We start from the raw sequence: 24,182 nt of genomic DNA, 5'->3' as shown, positions 1-24,182 counted from the left end.
CAATATTGGCCAAAAATAAAACAAAAAAACGGAAAATATATTGTTCTTCTCGACAATTCCTTAAAAACCGAAACAAAAACAAAAAAAAAAATTATTATTGCTGCTCACGGCATTTACAAAAACGAAAAAAAAAACAGATTTCCTTTTTTTTTAATGCACTCGGCATATCCACAAAACCAAAAAAAAAAAACCTTTTCCTTTGGTCACGGCAAACAGCCAAAACAAAAACAGAAACTTTTTTTTTTCTTTTGCGGCATAATGCCCTAAAATCAAAACATTTTGATGAACAAATTCGTTTATAGTTGCTATTAGAACAAGATTGGCATAATCATGAACATGTAAATTAATGAAACATGATTCTAAACAACGATTTAAAACCATATATGCCAAAAACTAAATAGCAAAAACAAATTTAACATCATCAATCAAGACGATTTCCATTTACATTTCAATTTAATCCTAATTAAATCAAAACATCTACAAATTTATTATATTATTATCTTAACCTATTAAAACAATAATATGAATAAATTAAATGGAAATATAACATCAAAAATAAAGAACTAATCTCGGCTGAAAAAAAAAATTTGTCACGGCAAAAAAAAAATTCTTCTCGGCCGAATTTTTTTTTTTTCGATTCTTCAATTTTTTTTGTTTAAATCATTTATGAAAATCAACAAAAATAATTTCGTTGCCTTGGCTCTGATACCACTTGTAGGAAATATCGGTATACTTCCCTTAAAAATAAGGATTATAACGAAATTATAATCTATGAAAACTAGTCATAAATGAATTGCATAAACAAAATAGAATAGGGATGAAGAATCAACCTTCGGTCCTAGCAATAATGGCCTAAGAACAATATCAAAATGATATTCGCCTATTAGTTGCACCCAAGATGCTCCGAGAAATGCCCCTCAAATTACTAGAATGAGATCCCCAAATTAACTGATTAATTTTAGGTTTTTTTGTGTTTTGTTTGATGAGAGAATGCTAGGTTAAAAATTAGGTTAGAAAAAAAATCTCTCCTCCCTCTTTTAAAACCGTGTAAAAGAGCAAATGTAGGGAGATATTTTCTTCCCTTTTTTTTTCTTAACCATCGAAAAAAATAAGAAAATAATCTTCTTATTTTCGGTTTTCTCACCTACCAAAAATAGGGAGATTAAATCTTCTTATTTTGGTAGTTTTACAAAATGTATATAAAGTGTATAATTTATAAATTGTCATTTAATTTATTCCGTATTAATCAGTCTACACACAACGACTTAAAGTTATTAATACCGGTCGGTAATAATTTATTATGACAATCTCGTATAATATATACTTTAACTATAAATATCGCATATTTATATTAGCTAATTAAATATAACCGATTACGTTTAATTACGAATTAACATCTTAATTCGTTCAAGCTAACATTATATACATTAATTAAATATAACAGTTTATATTCAATTTACGAATTGATTAATTAAATCTCGGCTAATATTATTTAATTAGATTAAATAATCGTCTCATCAACACATTGACTAACTGTTTAGTCAAATACATGGACTAACCTTTTGGTCATATAAGGCATCAATGTGATTACATTTCCATAATCATATCTCTCAAACACATCCTTTAGGTGTGACTTTCAGGGACCAGTTGATCACCGCTTATCGGTGATAATAACGTCAAACTTTCCAAAGAAGCCAACCGTTATTAGGTAATCGTTAATCAACTGATAAAATACAAAGTATACCCTTGTGAACCTATAAGAGATTTATAAATGTTATCACACTAATTGTGGAGGACACAAGCTCCAACATATTATGCCCATAAAGTTTTTGAGGTGAATAAATTCAATTCTTGAGTTTAGTGTCTGTAATTCATGCGAATAATGGTCGGCCCAAAGGAAGACCATTATTTGGCCGAATTGCATATACACGTTGGGTAATAAATATGTGACGATTATTTGGTTTTTCATGTGAATATTAAGTCAGCCCAAAGGAAGGCTTAGTATTCGACGTGAGCTTATCGTCAATATTTGATTACAATTACTAAAGAGTGATGTCTTAACTAGTTAATATTTATGTTCACTAACTAAATATTAATTTTGCAAGGACATTTTAATTATTTGAATTTATTCAAAATATAAAGATATTATTTTGTTCATTCAATTGACATTGATGCTCATTATATCTGTCATATTCAGTTACAATCTCAATTCGGATGAGACCATTTATTAAACGAATGGTAAGAGAATGTAAATACTTATTTCGGGTCGCGATAATCTAAACATTGCTTTAAGAATGTATAATTGCTACTCATAAGGAAATTATCGTGTGGACTCACGTGATTTGAGGATGGAGTAGGGCATTCAAAATGCATTGTTTAGTAATTATCTAAGGCAATATTAAGAAATATTTAAGGGCATTTTTCAGTTAATTCAGTTGATTAAGAAGTTCATTAAGAAGCTGCAAAACTCAAACTCAAAGAAATAACAACAAACATAAGGTTAGATTTTTTTAGTGTTAGTTTGTTAAGAGTTTTGATACATAAGAAAAATCTAGTAACTTTTTTTTAACGCTTGACGTGTCAGTAAAGTTAAGCTTCTCATTTTGGTTGTGTAAGGTTGAATTTTTTTATATCCAATCATGTATGGTGCATGTATCTGATTTTTCACCCACATAAGGATATTGATGTGATGCAAGTATAACTAGGTGTGACAAGCCAAGTGATGATGAAAGATTCATCTATTTGGGGCAAGTCATCATCTGAGTTTGAGACATTCAACTATTTTAGTTATCATTAATGACTTATTCTTTTATTTGTATGTGGAAAATACTTAAGGTACCGCCTTTAGGTGGAAATGGTTATTTTTCGTATGGACAAATTTGGTTTCTTGTATATTGAGAAATAATTAATTTTGTGTTTTCCTAATTCAAATAATGGTGAACCTATCATTTTTGATAACTTTATATAGTTTAGGTTGTAATCTCTTCCATGTAAACTTGCATTAAAGTTCAATGTATATAAACAAGAATTATGAAACTACAATTTCTCTTCGGTATGACACATTAAAAAGGAAATTAAAGTTTTGTGTCAAAATGAAATTGTTGACCCATTTACTTCGGATATTCATAATTAAGGGTTAAAGGGAGATTAGATACCATTTTTTTTTTTAATGTCTCATTATTAACATATATACGGAAAGGTGAACCATTGTACATCTAAGTATTAATGGTTTAAATTATTATGTTTTAATTTGTAGACGGGTCTTAGGCATGGATATCTAAATTTCATTTGTGAGAAGTTTTAAGTTCTTGACGTTTTCCGTGATATTTGACTGAGTTATTTACTCAGTAAAGGAATAATTATGTCATCTTTGATCTAAGTGTTAATACTTTGGCAAATGACTATTAAGGATAACAACGTTAAGGTTATTTCTAAAGAATTGCTAGAGATGTTCAATCTTATATTTGATATTACACCATATGAGGATTCTTAATATGGATGGTGTAGTATGTATGTACACAAGATCTTAAGGCTTGGTAAGGAGCGTGATTTGTCATTCTCTTTTCCATACTACTCTGGTAATAAGTTCCTAAGATTGCAGCTATATTTGGATAAAGTTCAGCAATAGCATTGACTTTGACTATTTAATGATAATGTAAATTATTTACATATCTAGTATGTCCAACTAATTAAGGTTGGGGTTTAAAAGCCATAGGGTTAATAGTTTGACTTCAAGACAATCAATGACTATTTTGTTGGATAGTACTTAAAGTTTTAAGGGTAATAAAGTAATGATCCCACAATAAAGTTATTTAAGACGGAAATTAAGGGGTTCATTGAAAATATTGAGTTTGAGTGGGAGAAAAGGTAATTGACATTATTTTAAGTCTCCTTATACCGGATTATAAGATCAATTTGGTTGAACAAACTCAAATATCTCAATAACCAATTCATTAGAAGATCCACATAATAAGGTAAATACAACTACATTAATTACATTGTTTTCCTATATGGATAAAAATATATGGATAAAAATGGACAACAATGTAGTGACGGACTGACTAGTTGTAGTAAGAGTTAGATAATGGAATGATAAAAATGATTTAATCGCCTTTTGCAAACCATTGAAGGTCCTAACTCATATAAGTGGAATGATGCCATAAAGGAAATTAAATCATTTGATGGACGATGACATTTGGACATTGTTCCATTACCTAAAGTTGTGAAGTATATTGGTTTCAAATATTCATTTGTTACCAAGAAGGGTGTAAAAGGTAATGTGACAATCAGGATCATCGTGTCGGTATTGACTATAAGGACTTTTGGGCATATTCGGTTTTTTGGTTGTATTGGATGAATGTTAAAGGTTTGTTTTCCAATGGTGACATTGATGAAACTATTCAGTGCAGTAACTAGAACTTTGATTCAATAGATTCAAAGTAGATTTTCTGCAAATTAAGGTAATTCATCTAATAAAGCTTTAAGTAAGGTTTTCCGTCTAAGAAATCTTAAATCTATTATGTTATCATCTTATTTGATCTAGATGAATCTAGTAGATGATTGTAGATACTCAGGATTCAGTGGGATTATGCAAATATTCCAGTTTTATACCCTTTTAGTAACGGAGACAAATTAGTCTCAAATGCCCTAAGGAAAATATTCAAAAAAGTTCATTAATGCTTAAATTCATGTGTCTCAGGAAATATTTAATGTGTTTAAGTATTATGGTATATATTTAGCTTGTATGCGTTCGGATATTGCGTACATTCTAAAGTTTGTTTGGATGATATATTAAGGCAATACGGATTAGGATCTTGGATCCACTAAGGGCAGCCAAATATATTGTTGGTCATTTATATTTGGAACAAAACATTATTTATAGGAGATCGATTCAGGTTGAGATCATTTGGTATTTCGACTCCTAGTTGGTTATGAACATTTGTCTTAAGGCTGCAAATTCGGTATGGTATTGAAAGACCACTTAAGTAATTTATGACAAATATGCAGTTATTATAGTTTCTAATAACAGTACAAGTAATGTACTGTTTAAGAAACAATTCAGAGTGAAAAGGTGTCAATTATACATGTTGATACAAACTCCATTTTGCGGATCCGCTTATTAAGGAATTACCACCGACGGTCTTTCTTGAGCCAATTGCTCAAATGGGTGTTTCAGTTTTAAGGAAATTCAGTTTAAGTGGGAATTTGTCATGTTATACACATTAAAGTTTACGGTTATTAAGTTCTGCAGAAATAAGGTTTTCGGTTTACGGTTTCACTCTGTGTAATTTTGGTTGATCTCACTAAGGTGGACCAGTTGAAAATATGCATATAGGGATCACATTCGGATGCTATTTGCATGCTGCACTCCCATGCTCGATTCATGTCGTTGGTTATATTGACATATGTGACCATTGAGGGTTCTGCTACAACAAACTGGAGCAAAGGCCGCTTTGATCCTATGTTGGTATGATTGATGGACCGAATTGCTTAAGACGGTTGGATTGTTTGATAGCATTTTTGAGCTCACTACGGTTATTGTAAATACAATTATGAGGTGTCACACATTTATGGATCTATTTGGCCCAAGTGGGAGATTGTAAGAATTATGGGCCTAAATACGATCTATGTGGACGAATTATTAATTCGGTAATAATTGTATTTATGCGCTATCAGTTAAGGTTAGCCCAAATATAAAGTGATCCACTGCGGTGTATTAAATATGGGCTTATTTACGTCTTGAAAAGTATGGGCCAGTCTTTTATCTAAATGTAGATACCCATTAGGTTTCTAATGCATGATGGGCGCATTAGACTAAAGAGAATATATATAGTCACCTGTGTTATGGTCCCTGGTAGCACACAATAACCTAATCTCCCCGCATCCCATCAGTATCCCCACGGTATGTGTGTCTACTAGAAGACCTAATCCTGAAGACAGTTTTTCAGGCGGTTCATCCCAATCTTTCATTATGTAATCAGATACGTTTCCGCTCTGCAGTTTATACCGAGTAATTTAGTATGAAGTTTATGGTCTCTATTCGGATTAATTCTAACATATGGTCGCTAATTAAACTTGTTTTACCAGCTACGGAGATCGTTCGCTTGTGGGTGTCCTTTTTGAACCTCTCTCTGTAATGTCATATGGGGTGTTCACAGGTTGGAGCTTTATGGATGTATTCATGTATCTAGTACTTAGTTATATGATTAAAAAGTTTGCTAGTGAAGATGGGGAAAGAGTGGACGAAGTTGTTCTTGCAAATGGATTGATCGGAAGTGTTCTCTCATATTACTTTTGGTGTTTCACAATCTAAATTAATTTCTTCCAATTCTCGACTCATGTTGCTTTTCAGTTTGCTGACAGAAATGCTATATCACTAATTCGTCTTTAGGGCATTGTCGGTTGTCTGGACAACTCCTCTAGGAATGACGCTTACAATTCCACTTGTGAATGTTGGCTGACATGGTTATACATGGACGCCCTTACGCTGCAGTTTATATACTGGGCTCTATTCAGGTAAAATTCAGGTGTGAGTCTGATGCATATGCAATGGTTTCAAAATTAGTTTTATCGATGAATCTTGCCATCCAAATGCTAATCGTGATCTACTTCAAACCCTGTCGACCTACAAACTGCATTTGTGGCTCCATTTATGTAGAGAAGTTGGTGATGTAATGAGACATGAAAATGGGTTAAAGGATCTCTAATTCATTCCTTTTACTATGAGAGGTCATTCATGGAATCCCAGGTTAGTACAAAATTGCAGGTGTTTGACGGATTTGTAATTGCAAATCTTTCAGATTGGTTCTTGAAAAAGCTGGATTGCAACATAACAGGACTATACATAATTCAGATATCTTATACACGTATTATTTTTCCGCCTTACTAGTTTTGGTTTCTGGGCGAAAAGATTCATAAACAGAAGCCTGATTATTCCTGAAAGCGGTTATCAGCTTTTTGCACAGATTAGAGGCAAAGAAAAGAAAATATTCAAGTTTTGTGCGTTTAAGAGATGTGAAGGTGACAGTCAAGTGAAAACATTGTTGTTTTCATAGTATAGTAGTTTCCCAACTTACTGTATATGTATATATAACGTCGTTGTATCACATGTAATCCTACGAGCTACGACTGTCATAATTTAACTCAGTTTTATTCAATGTTCAATGTTGCAGCTTCAATTTTTCTTCTGTCATTGTTTTCTTATTCTGAGTCAGTCTCTAGTATACCGGTTAAAATTTAAAAAGAATGATTGGATAAAAGTACAAGTTCCATACATCCAGTTCTAGGCATCAAAAACAAGAGGTGCAGAAATGCCAGAAATACCTTTTCACCTACAGTAACGATACCGCATAAAGTTAAAATACAAGTGCAATGTTCCCCTTTCAAATGTGCATTTGTAACCTTTCTTACGAGAGTATTCCCATTCTTTGTTCACAATTCGAAAAGCTATGTCTTCATATGGAGGGCCAGCATGGAATCTAATAATGCACGTCTCGCTGCTATCCCCGTCTTTCTCAATAACATACGTGGGGGCCAATTGTTTATCAACAAGATCGGGGTAGAAAATGTCGAACTTGTACCCTTGAACCACCTTTGGAGGCGGGTTATCATAGTCATAATGTGTGCGATTGTACTTGTTCCACTCATACCCTGTATGAACCCGATTGAAGTACTTGGGTTTCCTGGGGCGGTACCTATCATGCCACCAAACCACCGGAGAATCGAGAGCTACTTCAGCACTGGGGTCCAGTAGTGCTGAAGTAGCCCTAGTCTCAAAACTGTTCTCTGGTTTTAAAGTCGTCATCATCATCTCATCCATCCGCTTTTGTTTTCGCTTCAATAGAGCCAAACGATGCTTCTCCAATAAGAGCATGTCAAAATCAGGATCAATCGCTTTTTCATCAGTTTCCTCATCTGTAATAGCCTTTGGAGAAAAGGTTCGAGGTTCTTCAATTTCATGCTCAATTTCATCTTCAGTGATCTTATCCTTGTCAGATTGCGAACTGTCAGCATCAACAGACTTGTGTTCAAGGCGATTCAGATGCGTCCTTAACATCTTGGCATGATGGATTTCCTTCAAACAAGCCTTTGCCTTGTATAACGGAAGCCCATTAAGCACAGCCTCCCAAAACTCGACCACCTTGGCTTGACCAGAACGCATACCTGCCTCGATTGTGGACTGTAGCTCTACCAGATCGTCGTGTGACATGCCCTCTAAGAAATTTCTGACGTCAGTCTCAATATTCAAATGCAGTCCTCGTTCAGCACGAAATCCAGTCCGGTCCATAACGTCCTTACTCCTAGCCTCACCCAACTCCCACTCACAAACCACCAACATTGCCTCCCAGTATGCTGTATGAGTCGGTGTTTGTCTGTCCAAGTTGAGATACAATTTAATATCTTCCCGAAGCTCTTCGATTTCTTTAACTGTCAAACCCTTAAACACCGTATAATAATGCGGCCCATCCAACTCAATATCCGGCTCATTATGGAGATAAGTGGCGAGGACATCAATAGGCTTCATTCTCCCCTCACGAACACGAATCTTAGACCGAAGCTTGCTCTGATGGAAATCAAACTCAAGTTCCTTCTTCAAGAAATCATCAGCTTCAGCCTTGGCTTGTTCCCTCTGCAAAAACATCATCTCCTCCTCACGCTGTGCCTTCTCCGCGGCCCTCTCGTCTCTCCTCCTCTTCACCTTCTCAATCTCCGCCATCCGTTCCTCCCAAGACACTCCTCTAGTCAACACATCCCTCTTTTTATTCTTCTTCCACACAAACTTCTCGTTCAAGTTAGCATCTCCGAACGGGTTTGATTCATTCAAGTATCCGGAAACAGTCGCTGTTTTAATCTTTTTGGCGGCTCTCATCGCCTTTTTCTGAGCTTTTTTCGCTAGGTATTCCAGGATTTTTTCCTCCGAAATCATGTTGTGGAAACGGTATAAAATAAAATAAAAATCTTTTTTGTAAATTGTAATGGAATGAATTGATACATTGATACGCGAGTCCTATTTATACAAATTGTAGACTCCTATCACACAAGTAGGAATAGGAAATAAAAAATACGGAAAAGAATCCTTACAGTCGGTTTAGGAATTATGTCCAATAATAATAATAATAATTTCCTAATCTTAAATCTTATTAATATCATTACCTTCCTAATATATGTAATCGCACATTCTCACATATGACATGGTAAAAATCCGAGTCGGTCTTCACTGGCTTAAAGACCATGAATGTTAATATTAAGTGCTTTAAGGGCATGCTGTTAAACTTAGTTAAATGCACCTTGTTTTCGTGAGGGCTCTATCAATTGAATTGAATTCGTAGTTGAGCTGCTGGCTGCTTTTCTCTCTTATGGATTTAATCTTCATATCGGTTTACCAATACTTGTCAGGTTACTAAGATACCAGAGAAAGAACTGGCGGAGCCTTTCAATCAGCGAAAGCAGGATATCAGCTGTTAAATACCATCAAACAATCAAGCTCTTCCACAAATACACCTATAACCTTATCTTAACTGCACATGTGTATTTACAGGTGCAATTGAGGAACAGCTAAAACTATTGCAAGAAATCATTCCAGAATGGATAGTCCACCTTCTAGAAATAAACTGTGCAGGTTAGACATTTTATTTTTGCATTCACATGATTTGAACAGTACAACAATACTATATGTTAAATCCAGAAACCAAGGGACTTCAATGTAATTAAAGAAAGAAACAAATTTATTATATTATATAGTTTTAAATCACTAGCACCGTGTGATGGACCCAATTAAGGGATCTCAATGCAAATATTATATAGTTTTGGTTAAAATTAAATTATATAGAAGTTTGGTAATTTTCCTAAACATTTGTAAGAGACTAAGACATGATCAATTTCCTTAAAATAAAATAATTAATTAAGATGGTCAATTTCCTTAAAATAAAATAATTAATTAAGATGATCAATTTCAAGGAGACTAATAGAAAGAAAATGCTTAGTAATTTTCCTAAATATTTATAGAATACTAAAAGATGGTCAATTTCCTTAAAATAGAATAATTAATTAGTATAAACATGCACACTTATGTTATTAATTATTATCATCATAAAATTATATATTAAATTTAAAATCTATGCAATTTTATTAAACTTTATAGTTTATTAGATGTATAAAGATGTTAGTTATTTAACATACAAAAATATAATATAGGTAGGTTATAAATAATTCAAGTTAGATTCCATAATATATAATATTGCATAATTCTTTCGATTTGATTTAATACATATATGTACTATATTTATATAAATATATAATCCTCTTAAAATTGCATGCCTGAGTAGTAAAAGTAATTTTGTCGGTAAAGAAAAGAATTGTAGTAACATTGGATATAGTTATATGATAGTAATCACTCATTTTAATAGTAAAAGTAACAATATTATCAGCGAGATTAGTGAAAGTGGTAAAAACAACAACGAGAGTAGTGAACTAATCAATATTAATGCGGCAATAGTGAAAGTACAATAATTACGGCGGGAGTAGTGAAATTATCAATATTAATGCGGCAGTAGTGACAGTAACAATAATTACGGCGGGAGTAGTGAAAATAACAATGATTACGGGCAAGTAGTGAAATGTTAATTACTATTGTTTCATTAATAAGAGTAAAATATTAATAACGGGAGTAGTGAATTTGTCTCAAAATTTATTTCATCGTAATTTTATAATACGTCATAGAAAAATATATTAATGATAAATTTATGGGTTATACAACTTTAAGTAATTTTATTTAATGAAAAAAAAAATTTAATGGTAGGTAGAGGTAGCCTGGGCGAAGCCGGGCACCAATACTAGTTGTTTCCTATTAAAATACCCTAGTGTATATTCCCTCCTTGTATTCTTGGTAACTATTGTTAGGTGCATATATTTAGCATATTGTTTCCATATTTCTAGGATATGTTTACTGTAAGTAGTTGCTAGTCTTTTGTATATATTGACTAACGTGATTACTGAAAAGGCAAGGGAATACATTTCTTATATGGTATCAAACCTAAATCGATCTTCTCTCTTCCGCCTCTCTGTCTTTCTCGTTTTCTCTTCACATCACCATGACTAACGATACACCCTCTCCCAAAGCTTCATTCCACCCGGCCTACTCTGTCTCTAATATCAAAAACTATGTCCAAATAACCCTCGAGTCCGAGAATGTTCATTACGCATCTTGGGTAGAACTCTTTCTCAACACTGCCCGCGCTTTTGATGTCATTGACCACATCGCTCCTCCAAAGAGTGTTGTGATCAATCAAGATGCTCAATGGACCCGTCTCGACGGAATCGTTAAACAGTGGATCTATAGTACCATCTCTCTCGATCTGCTTCATACTAGACCTGGCAAAATCAACCCGACCCGGTTGACCCGACCCGAAAAGGATGACCCGAGACCCGAAATTGACCCGAATTGCTGAACCCGAATGACACCCGAAGCCCGAAGTGACCCGACCCGACCCGAAAATGACCCGAGCTTTCATGGACCCGTAGCAGACCCGACCCGAAATGCCCAATCCGAAACCACTCAACCCGAAAATGACCCGACAAAATATAACTTTAATGGACCCTAATAGACTTGAAATGCCTCTCTTCTCTTAATCTTTGACCCGAAAATGGCCTGACCCGAATTAACCCGACCCGCTTGACCCGAAACACACCCGACCAACAAACCCGAAATAGACCCGTAACCCGAGATGAACTGACCCGATCCGAACTAATCCGAAAATTTGAGAAACCCGAAATGACCCGACCCAAACTGGCCCGACCCGAACCCGACCCGGTTGACCCGTTTGCCAGGTCTACTTCATACCATCCTTGAACCAGGTGCCACGGCTCAGGCCACATGGGACCGTCTCAAGGACATCTTTGTTGATAATCAGCACTCTCGGGCCGTGTTACTGGAACAACAATTTTCTAGTATCCATATGGATAACTACTCTGATGTATCGTCATATTATCAGGCTCTCAAAATGATCGCTGACCAACTCGCTAATGTTCGTGCTCCGGTCTCCGAAACCAGCCTTGTCCTTCAACTGGTTACTAAGGTATCGGATGGGTTTGATGGGATTGCTTCTATCATTCAACAAAGCGATCCTCTCCCATCCTTCTACAAGGCTAGCTCAATGCTAACACTCGAGGAAAAACGTCGTGCAAGTGTATCGGGGTCATCAGCCACGGCTCTCCATGCGTCGCAATCAGCGTCCCCTGCCTCTGATTCGGAATCACGATCCTCCATTAAATCGAAAGATGGATCGTCTAATTCCAATAAGGAGAAGGGTGGCCGTAATAATCGAAGGAACAACCGTGGAAAGAACGGTGGTGGTGGCTCCTCCAACAATCAGAACTCGGGTGGTGGTAACAATGGCAATCGTGTAGGCCAGCAACAACCAGGTACTTGGACTTGGGTACCCCGGTCTCTGCAGCAGGCTCCGCAGCAGCAGCAGGGATGGACCATGCCTCCTTTCCCGTACCCTACAGCAGGTTGGACGCCTCCTGTTGCTAATCGTGCACCAGGTATTCTTGGACCGCGCCCTACTCAAGCTTTCATTGCGCAACCAGGTACCATCGGTGCGTCTCAGGGAGCGTTTGTTCTCACGGATATTGTTGCGGTTATGCAATCGCTATCGCTTCAACAGCCGGATGACAACTATTATATGGACACAGGTGCGTCGTCGCACATGACATCCAATAATGGTAATCTCTCTTCTTATTTTAAATTAAGTAGTAATCGTCACATAGTAGTCGGAAATGGCCATTTGATTCCCATTGTAGGTCGTGGTGTTGTCTCCCTCCCCTCTCCTAACCAATCCCTCACTTTAAAAAATGTGCTTCATGTTCCAAATATTATTAATAATTTGGTATCCGTACTTAAATTTACTACCGATAATTATGTATCTGTTCAATTTGACCCACTCGGTTTTACTGTGAAGGATCTCAAGACGGGAACACCGATTATGAGAAGTAATAGCACGGGGGACCTTTAACCTCTTCACCCCACGCCACCTTCTTCACCATCTGCCCAAGCCCATGCCATCACTCTCGTCGATGCCTCTACTTGGCACGAACGCCTAGGACATTCCGGCCCCGACATTTTTAATTCGTTATGTACTCATAAAAATATTTCTTGTCGTCCGCTTAATAAATTTGTTATTTGCCATTCATGTCAACTAGGGAAACACATTAAACTTCCTTTTCATGATTCTTTATCTCGTACCTTATTGCCTTTTGATATTATGCATACGGATTTATGGACGTCTCCTGTTTTGAGTACATTAAATAACTGTTACTATATTTTATTTATCGACGATTACACAAATTTATTGTGGACCTTCCCTCTCACGAATAAATCCCAAGTTGCACAAATATTTACTACATTTTATGAAATGATTAAAACCCAATTTAATCTACCCATAAAAACATTACAGTGCGACAACGGCCGTGAATTTGACAACTCTCCTCTCCACAAATTTTTTGCGTCTCATGGCATTTTATTCCGATTTTCCTGCCCCCACACTTCCCCTCAAAATGGGAAAGCGGAAAGAAAAATCTGAACTATAAATAACACCATTCGCACCCTTCTTATTCACGCCCATATTCCCTCCAACTTATGGCACCATACCCTTGCCATGGCTACAAATATTCACAATGTCTTACCTAGCAAAGCCAACCATTATGACTCGCCTACCTCAAGTCTATACAAACGAGTCCCGTCCTATGCCCACCTCCGGACCTTCGGATGTCTTTGCTACCCACATATTCCCCCCTCTACCATTCACAAATTGGCCCCCCATGCTACTCTTTGTGTCTTTATCGGCTATCCGTCTAACCATCGTGGATACAAGTGTTTGGATTTAGTCACTCAAAAAATTATCATTGCCCGTCACGTAACATTTGATGAGACAGTGTTTCCATTTTCCAAAGCAAACCCAACACCAGCCTCTTCTTACCAGTTCCTTGACCCCGGCCCAAACCCCTACGTCACACACCACGCAACAGGCGGCCCAAGCTTTCCTATCCTTGACACCCCTGGCACGCCAATCTCCCCTGCATCGGCTGCCTCTCCTAACACAGCCCAGTCGGCACCAGCCTCGACCCCACCCTCGACACCAGCGTCGACACCAGCCTCCTCCAAATCTACCTCCCCTCCTCAACCCTCCCCGCAAATGACTACTCGGGCCCAACATGGTATCTTCAAACCACGTACCCTCATTGATTTATTTGTCACAACCGACCCATCTCCCGTACCCACGAATCCCATAGATGCACTTAAAGACCGTCATTGGAGTCAGGCCATGAAAGATGAATATGACGCTCTACTTAAGAATGAGACGTGGGTTCTTGTGCCTCGGCCATCTAATGTCAATATTACTCGTTGTTTATGGTTGTTTAAGCATAAATTCAAAGTTAATGGTGATTTGGAGCGATACAAAGCTCGACTTGTTGTTAATGGCAGGTCTCAGCAGGTGGGAGTCGATTGTGATGAGACTTTTAGTCCGGTGGTAAAACCGACAACAATTCGTACCGTGCTTAGTCTTGCGGTCTCTAAAAAGTGGCCTATACATCAACTTGACGTCAAAAATGCCTTCCTTCACGGACGCTTAGATGAGACAGTTTATATGCATCAGCCACCCGGGCTTCGAGAGCGTAATAATCCGGACCATGTCTGCCTCCTAAAGAAATCTCTCTATGGACTCAAACAAGCCCTGCGCGCATGGTACCAAAGGTTTGCCTCTTTTGTTGCTACAATCGGTTTTATTCACAGTAAATCAGACAATTCACTTTTTATTTATCATCATGGAGAAAATGTGGCCTATATCTTGCTTTATGTGGACGATATTATTCTCGCTACTTCCACAACAAAGTTGCGTGATGACATTCTTGGTCTTCTCGGGAAAGAATTCGCCATGACTGATCTCGGGCCATTAAATTACTTCCTTAGTGTGTCGGCTGTTAGACATAAATCCGGGTTATTTTTGCATCAACAGAAATATGTCGCTGACATTATTGCTCGTGCAAATATGACCTCTTGTAAACTGGCCCGTACACCTGTGGACACTAATCCCAAGCTAGGAGCCAATTCGGGTAAGCCAGCTTCAGACCCTTCTCTATTTCGAAGTTTGGCAGGTGCTTTGCAATACTTGACATTCACGCGTCCCGACATCTCCTATGCGGTTCAACAAGTTTGTTTATACATGCATGATCCTAGAGAAGCTCATTTCGGGGCTCTCAAACGCATCATTCGCTACATACAAGGTACTACTCACTATGGCCTACACTTACGAAATTCGTCCACTGATTCCCTTTGTGCTTATAGTGATGCCGATTGGGGTGAGTGTCCCGATACTCGATATTCCACCTCCGGTTATTGTGTTTACCTTGGTGACAATCTGATTTCATGGTCCTCTAAACGGCAAGCTACCATTTCAAAATCTACTGTAACACCCCCATACTCCAAGTGCCTTACCAGGACCACTTAAGGCATGGAAGTGCTACCATCTCGGTTACCCGAGGCAATGATAATCAAATGACAATGAAGAAACATAATTTAAATAACAATATAGTTTAAAGTGATTACATGATCAAAACCAAAACTGTAAAACTGAATTACAAGATTCTCAGACGGTCTACTGCTAAAACTATCAAAGCTATAAAACATCGTCTGACACAGCGGAAGACTTCTAACTGCCACGTGATGACTCATCCCAGCTATCCCATACGCGTCATATCATACCTGCTCAATAACTGCTCACCACCCCCGAATGGATCACCACAGTTTTTAAAACATTTAAACGGGGTCAGTACTAATAAAACAATTTATATAATCCAACAACACATCAAACAACACAGCTCAATCGTCACAGATATACTCCGAACTCCATCACCAACTCCACGATACAGACTACACACTAAAGTGTGTACCCCTGCCATAGTGCCCATCGCAACAGGTCACTCCACGCCGCCAGTGGGGGACCGCAGCCGTTCCCCCCTAATCCCCGCTCATCTCCGTCGAGCGATAAACCCAAATCCATTAATGTGCACATCCCTTCTGTGGCGGGTTCACAGAAGGTGAATAATGGGCGTGAAGCCACTCCCGCAAGTGACTCCAGTCAGCCAGGGACGCGCCCCGAAGAACATAAACAGATACAATCAATCACAACTACTATCAACAACCAAATCCAACAATCGTCACAATACGAGTATGATAATATTCAACAATCACAAAACACCAACAACACATTATGGGACTAATACTGAGTAGGAAAACCCTACCTGGAACGCAATCACTAATCAGACGATCTAACAGCTGTCTCAAAATCTTTCTTCTATGAACCCTCCTCCTATACACATAATCATACAATCACAATCTAACATCAACAAAACATTGAAAACCCCAAACCCCAAAATTAGGGTTTAACCAACTTTAACAAAACAGTATAAAAATTATATGTAAAGCTTACCCTCGACACAAGGATCACAACGGTGTAAAGAACGATGAAATCCGACACCTCCAGCTCCGGGATTTGCTAATGATGCGATGACAGACAAACCACGTAACTCTTTTTCTCCTCACTTAGGTTTTAGAATAGATAAAATAAACTAAGAAAAGTGACGGACAACCGTTTATACTTATCTCGCATCATTAACAAAACCCGACAAAACATTACCCGCAAACCGAGCCACTCGATCGAGTAACTGACGTACTCGATCGAGTGCCGCCTACTCGATCGAGTACCAAGGCTACTCGATCGAGTACCCTACAGGTCACGAACTATTTTAAAAAAATGCAAAACACCCCTACTCGACAGAGTAAGGCCTTCTCGATAGAGTACCCAGAGGCTTATAAAACCGTAGTATTACAGTCTTCCCTCCTTAAAAAGAACTTCGTCCCCGAAGTTCAACCCATACATAAAAACAAATATACTAACTCGACCAAGACACAACAACATAGCTAGGAACTCAATCGAAAACCCAACCTATAAAACATGAACTCTTAACACCCACTCCACCAACTATGTTTACTTCCAAAACATGACTCACGATATCGTATCTACCACATATATATCTCTCACGACACCTACTCCAAACATAACCAACTACCATCCACAAAAGCTGCTAGCTCTGTAACATATCATCCACTAGAAAATCCAATATCAAGATACTCATAAACATCAAACGGAATGTTACATTCTACCACCCTTAAAAGGAACTTCGTCCTCGAAGTTTACTAACACTCATAACATCACCATCCAACTCTCAACACTATCGAACTCATAAACACCATCATCCAACTCTCAACACTATTGAAATATTCTCCCATTCCTAAACATCGAACTACTTCAAGCACGACCACGACCTTTTTAACAAAAACAACCATAACACAAATCCATCCTATATTCTCCATTAAGACTCAAACTTCCAAATCTGCTGCAACTCCTACAACCATCAAACTCTCCTTGCCGCATCCTACTGCTCTTAAGATAAATGTTACGTCCTCGTAACTTACTATTACCAGATCCTTAGCTATATCCTCTCATTATCTTCATCACCACCACATGTCAAAGATAACCGCCTATACCCTCACACTTATAACCATTCCTATTTCCAAGGCTCTCTGCATGCCATCTAACCAATACCGCAAAATCCTGATCATAAGAGACACTCTAACTCTTCCACATTACCGCAACACGACATACCTCTCTATATAAACTATATAAAACTCTTATCACCAAAAGCTTAACTCACGATCCCCATCTGTTACGTACACTCACACTAGATCCTCAAGTTCCTTTCTTTCGTTACCGCAAAACTCATACATAACTTAACATGTCACTAGTTCCAAGCACCCTACACTCACTGTCCCAAAAATATGATTATGAACCCTCTGCACATCCATATCAGTACAACACATGTTCCACAAATCACTTGTCATGTCTATGTGCACCAATGCCTCATCTACAACAAGATCACATGTACAGTAACAACTTCTCACAACTGTGTCCTATCAACAGAATATCACTATACCACGACAACGACGAAAACAGACACAACTCTCTTTCATATCATACTTTACCCTCATTCCCAAACTTAAACTGGTAAGAACCATCAATAAACAAAACAATTGTCTATCTCTACAAACTGAAACTCACAGGAAGCAACATCAAACAAAACAACAATCTATGTATGACTGGTATGTACTTTCGAAACTCGAATCATAATCATCCCGCCTACTCCACACAACCGGTGACGGCATCGCAACACCGTCACCAACAGCCACACCGCAGTGCGAAAATATCCGCATCACAACACTAAGTACCGTGCCCGGATCACCACCCGAGGCACAACAACCACTTCGATAAACATCACAACTACATACAATTCCCATAAACACTGACTCAGAATAACTTCTCAAACAAGAAAAACTTACTCAAATCCACTTACTAAATCACAACGCAACATATTATATGAATTAAACAGATAATAACCTCATGAATATCATCCCCTTACCATATCACAGATTAACATGTATCATGAATACATACAAGTATAACCAGTCATGCCAGATCACTCAAATTATTACCTTTTTAATCATCATTCCACTAGGTTACCGTATCCAACATATATTACAGAACATTCAGATAACAGCTTTATAACTATCACACCATACCACTTCCCGTGAGGTCAGAACCCCACATAAACATTTATACACATCATAGACACGTAATCACATCCAATTAGTCAATCCTGATCACGTAAGTTACCACCTGCTAAAAGTTACCTCTCACCCGAGCTTAACTCGTATACCCCTCATAACATATTCTCCCATTCGCATATCTATCACCCCCTGCCAATTATAACCATACCATTAATACTCAACTACTAACAACTGCCTCATATAACCACATCTTATACTCTCTCACAACCATACATATCAATCTGGTCTCTACAAAATCAACCTCTTAAGAATTGCTACCTTTCTAATATACCATCACCCTTAACCACTAGTCACAAACCATAACATTACCACTGCCCGGACATCAAACCTCTTACACTCATCTCTAAACATCACGATTTATTTCCTATATTTGGTTAACATCTCAATTAACGAACATCGAATCCATCAACAAAATTACCTCAACATTCTTCCCAATACTATCCTTAATTAGATCATCATCTAACTCTCCACCAAAAATCTCGTATAGCGCAAATACTCCACCAACTTCATACTCCCTTAATTCCTCGAAACTCATGATTAATCATGTTGTCCTGAAACTTCTGTATAACCATTAACTTACTTACTCTTGATAGTATCATACATTTCGACGATTCCTTACTTTTATGTCACATAACTCCGGTGAACATTTTTCTCAGCTTACTTTTATCCTTCTTTTCCCTTTATACTCAACAATACCATTTGATAGTTCAACTCCTTATTACTTCTATCTAACCCTTTAGTGCTCCAATTACCTTCTCATCGCTCCAAAACTCAAATACCATTATTTCATATCGATATCATAACACTCTTTCTTACCATGGATCTTCTCTTATTATGCTATCACTCACAAACCACGTAACTCTTTTTCTCCTCACTTAGGTTTTAGAATAGATAAAAGAAACTAAGAAAAGTGACGGACAACCTTTTATACTTATCTCGCATCATTAACAAAACCCGACAAAACATTACCCTCAAACCGAGCCACTCGATCGAGTAACTGACGTACTCGATCGAGTGCCGCCTACTCGATCGAGTACGAAGGCTACTCGATCGAGTACCCTACAGGTCAGGAACTATTTTAAAAAAATGCAAAGCACCCCTACTCGACAGAGTAAGGCCTACTCGATAGAGTACCCAGAGGCTAATAAAACCGTAGTATTACATCTAGTGTTGAAGCCGAGTATAGAGGAGTGGCCAATGTTGTAGCCGAATCGTGCTGGATTCGGAACTTGCTACTCGAACTTCACTGTCCTATAAAAAAGGCCACCGTGGTTTATTGCGATAATGTGTCCGTTGTTTATCTATCCGGTAACCCCGTTCATCATCAGCGCACAAAACACATTGAGATAGATATACATTTTGTCCGCGAAAAAGTCGCTGTTGGTCAAATTCTGGTTCGACATGTCCCATCCCAATACCAATACGCCGACATTTTTACGAAAGGGTTACCTAAAGTTCTCTTTAACGATTTCCGTTTCAATCTCAGCGTTCGTCCGCCTCCCGCTTCGACTGAGGGAGCGTATTAGAATATCCTAGTGTATATTCCCTCCTTGTATTCTTGGTAAATATTGTTAGGTGCATATATTTAGCATATTGTTTCCATATTTCTAGGATATGTTTACTATAAGTAGTTGCTAGTCTTTTTGTATATATTGACTAACGTGATTAATGAAAAGGCAAGGGAATACATTTCTTATATTTTCGACGTCTATGTCTAGGTTGGGGATGCTTCTGTTGGAACATGTTTTGTGTCGTGACCAGGCGTGGTCAAATAATGTAAACTTTACCGGATCCTTCTCATGTACATAAATAATCAAGACTTTTTAGTTACTTGACTAATGCAAGTTATTAAAATTTATGATTAATGAAATTGCTCCATTATCATGAAACTAATAGGATTAGTAAGTAGAATTACAGAGAATTGATCTGGACAACGTTGATTATTGAGTGAATGGATGTGAATTTCATTGATTCTCAAAAGCTTAATTCATATCTCTACAATATAGTTGCCCTAACAAACAAATAACAAACTCTAGAAATAATATTTGTAACAACTTTCTCTAGTTGGTTACAGTGACATGGCGGCCCAACTAACTCTATCAACTTCATAGTAATAATCAAATAACTTTTGATTAATACACCGTAAACAACAGTAATAAATAACTTCCAACAGTCTGAGGGAGTAAACAATAAGGATCGCATATAATAATGAAAGTGGATCAAATGAATTGTGAGGATGAGATAAATGTAAATAGGTGAGAAACTTTTAGCCAACGTACAAGCGGGTTAGCGAGTTTGGTAGGATAAGCCGGGCTACGAAATGAACCATGACCAAGGCTACATTTGACACGACACTTCAGGTAGCTTATTTGACCAAAATTTCAGCTACCTGATTTTTTTGCAAGTTATTAAATTTTATCCGGCCACGTAACGGTCACATTCAATCCCATTAATTGCCCTCATTAACATACTAATAAATCACTATTAATTGGTCATTAAAATGTGATTTAATCCTCCTTATAACTCCCATATGTGGATATATATATATATATATATATATATATATATATATATATATATATATATATATATATATATATATATATATATATATAAGTTGAGGAAATTGATGTGAATGGTATGTATCGTACACACAAAAGACATATAAACATATTTTTCTAGTTGCTAAGTCCACCATCAATACGGGACTTGGGATTTGGGGTGTGAACATATTCCGGGACTCTAGTAGCCGCCGGAGGTACGAATATACGGTAGTGGGCAGTTAGCGAGCACAACGATCCGATCGCTTCTGCATAAAGGTATGTCTTTATTTTCCTACAGTGGTATCAGAGCAAATGTGTTTTGCTACTGTCCCTACTTTTCATTTCTTGCCCTTGTTGTTGAATTGTACGAAATACAATTTGTTGGGTTTGATAATTCTGTCACATGCGTCAATATGGGATTACAAATTACGTCTTGTACACAGTGTAGTTATCTTATCATACTTTTTTTTAGATGTACATAGAGGCATATCAATAGTAATTTGTTTACTATGCACCATTGGCACCCATCGTTAGTCTGTTTTTCTTTTCTATCCCACTTTGTGCCTTAAATTCCAACATTTGGCATGTGTGGCCGTGCTATAACCCCATGCTAATTGGCCTGTCATGTACCTTCTTACTAAGTCATTGGGGAGAGACAGGAATGCGGGTCGATCGTATCCTCGAGAATCATGTCTACGTGACTGACTTTCGGATTCGTAAAGTGAACTTACTAGATCCGTTCTAGACCGTTATATGCGAAGGTGGTGAGAGTGAGGCAACAAAGTGGCAGTACGATATGAGATCGAAACCCTTCACCGCAGCCCGCAGGTTCGAAAGGCCGCTGACCAATGTGTGTTAGTCGCACATTTATGATCAGTTAAGTTGAACCCAGTGACATTTTTATCGTTCAATCTACAAGTTGGTGATGATTGGAGTCAGTGTGAGAATCGTTGGCGGCGTGTATAAGTCCCACGCTGAAGCCAGTGAAGCATGCTGCGAGCCTTTTGTCAACAACTGACGTCACCGAGATGTGTTTCTCGGAAATAAAAGTGGCAGCGTGTTAATTGTTGTTCTTGATTGGTCAGATTGGAAAGTGTGAATATTAGTTCCACTGATCTGTGGTGACGGTGGTGACACCCATCGATCTATGTGATCGACGGTTGTGTGAGACACCGATCTGTGTGACGGTGGTAGGTCATACTGCGTGTTTTGTGATAGCGCTTTGTGGTGTGGATGTGTCGAAATTCGCATCAGGTGTTCTAATATTGACCTTCAATGAAAGTGTGTCATATTTTGACATGGGAGGAGTTGAGCTACTAAAAGAACAGAGGCATAATACTGGAAACGTTACTGTTTTGGCCATTTAAAATCATGTGAGAGAATTTATTTCTTAAATTCTGTATTTTTATGTCTATCATATACATGGTACATTTTTTTTTTTGTTCACCCCTCCTTGCTTTTATGAAAATAATGGCTATGTAGTTATGAAGTATTAATTTTTTTTTTTAGTCCTGTGAATTGGTACGGAGTATCAGTTATTATGTGAATTTGTTTCATATTGAAATAATGTCTTTGTGATATTACGATGTACCAATGCACCAATCGTTGGTTGGCACAGTGGTAGCATGGGGCTGCGCTTGGTAGGGAGGTCTGTGGATCGATCCCCCACAACTGCGATTGAGAGGGGTTTAAATACCGTAATCCTTGGACACGCCCCGAAATCCGGATTAGTCGGCCCAATGTGGTTCGGATTACCGGATGGTTTAGACCAAAAAAAAACAATGTACCAATGTGTTTGGTTAAAAATACGATTATATAAATACGATTATATGAATATGTTTCATATAAACAAAATAAGTGTGGACAATATAAATATGTTTTATATGCATAACTAAATTTCTTAGTGAAATTAATTATAATCCAAATTTTATGAGTATGTCTCATAAATCTTATTTTATGTGTAATGGTAAATATCTGAGTGATATTTTACAAGTCGCGTAAAATTTATTTTTGTATGCTATTTTAAATGTCTTAGTGTTTTTTATTTGTCAGCATTTTGGCTAGCAAATTTATGGGTATGAGAAATACTATCATTTGACTCCGTGTTGGATTTAGTATATGCTACTCATGATTCGATATTGTGTTTGCAAGATCAAGTTAGTACTCACGAATCCGTTTCGTTTATTTTGTCTTGTGAAAATTGTGTAATTTTGTATTACATAAAAAATAAAAAAAATATCTTATTGACATTTGTTGTTCATGAGATTTTATAACTTACATACAAGGTGTATATCTTTGTGATATACAGTAATAGTTATCGTAAATTTGTTTTACGAAAAGATTTATATCTTTGTGACATACTTGGACATGTAAATTCGTTTTACATCTAAGACCCCGTTATGTCTTAGTGATATGTGATATCATGTAAAATTGGTTTTTACATGAGAGATGAGAAATTTGAATACATATTAGTTGCGTATCAATAACTCATTAAAACTATCATATGTGTTATGGTCAAGTTTTAATTAATTTTAATGATGTGCGAATTTGTTTTGCATAGTATTTGTCTAATATCAAAGTGATATTATTATACATGCTAATTTGTTTAGCGGTATTTGTAAGGGTGAATGACTAATTTGTTTAGTTGTTTATTAAAGATTAATTATTTCGTTTCATTTATTCTTAAGAGTTAATTAAATTGTTGAAATTTCTCGTTTATGGCGTTTGTGATGATTATGAGCTTAGCGAAATTTTCGAACGAACAATATAAATGAAGGAAAGTTGATTGCTTCTGTCCCGACTCTAAATAATATGATTAAAATAAAAAATTCGTTTTTAATTATCATGTTCCCCGACAGCCCCTGATAATTTTTTTGTAAACTGAAGACTCATATGTT

At 37.1% G+C, this 24,182-nt stretch overlaps 2 protein-coding genes across 2 annotated transcripts; one reads left to right on the top strand and one right to left on the bottom strand.

Moving 5' to 3' along the window:
• Positions 1 to 7,249: 7,249 nt before the first annotated feature.
• On the bottom strand, positions 7,250 to 9,621 carry LOC141621288 (splicing factor Cactin-like). The gene has a single exon (XM_074437910.1). The coding sequence runs from the start codon at positions 8,924 to 8,926 to the stop codon at positions 7,328 to 7,330; it is 1,599 nt and encodes a 532-aa protein (XP_074294011.1). The 5' UTR covers positions 8,927 to 9,621; the 3' UTR covers positions 7,250 to 7,327.
• A 2,333-nt stretch (positions 9,622 to 11,954) lies between these two features.
• On the top strand, positions 11,955 to 13,013 carry LOC141617031 (uncharacterized). Its single transcript, XM_074434200.1, has one exon. The coding sequence runs from the start codon at positions 11,955 to 11,957 to the stop codon at positions 13,011 to 13,013; it is 1,059 nt and encodes a 352-aa protein (XP_074290301.1).
• Positions 13,014 to 24,182: the final 11,169 nt, after the last annotated feature.

Source organism: Silene latifolia, chromosome X (genome assembly GCF_048544455.1).
Source record: "Silene latifolia isolate original U9 population chromosome X, ASM4854445v1, whole genome shotgun sequence".
NCBI lineage: Eukaryota > Viridiplantae > Streptophyta > Magnoliopsida > Caryophyllales > Caryophyllaceae > Silene > Silene latifolia.
Note: the sequence above shows the minus strand (reverse complement) of the source record. Positions and strands in the feature narration are given on the sequence as shown.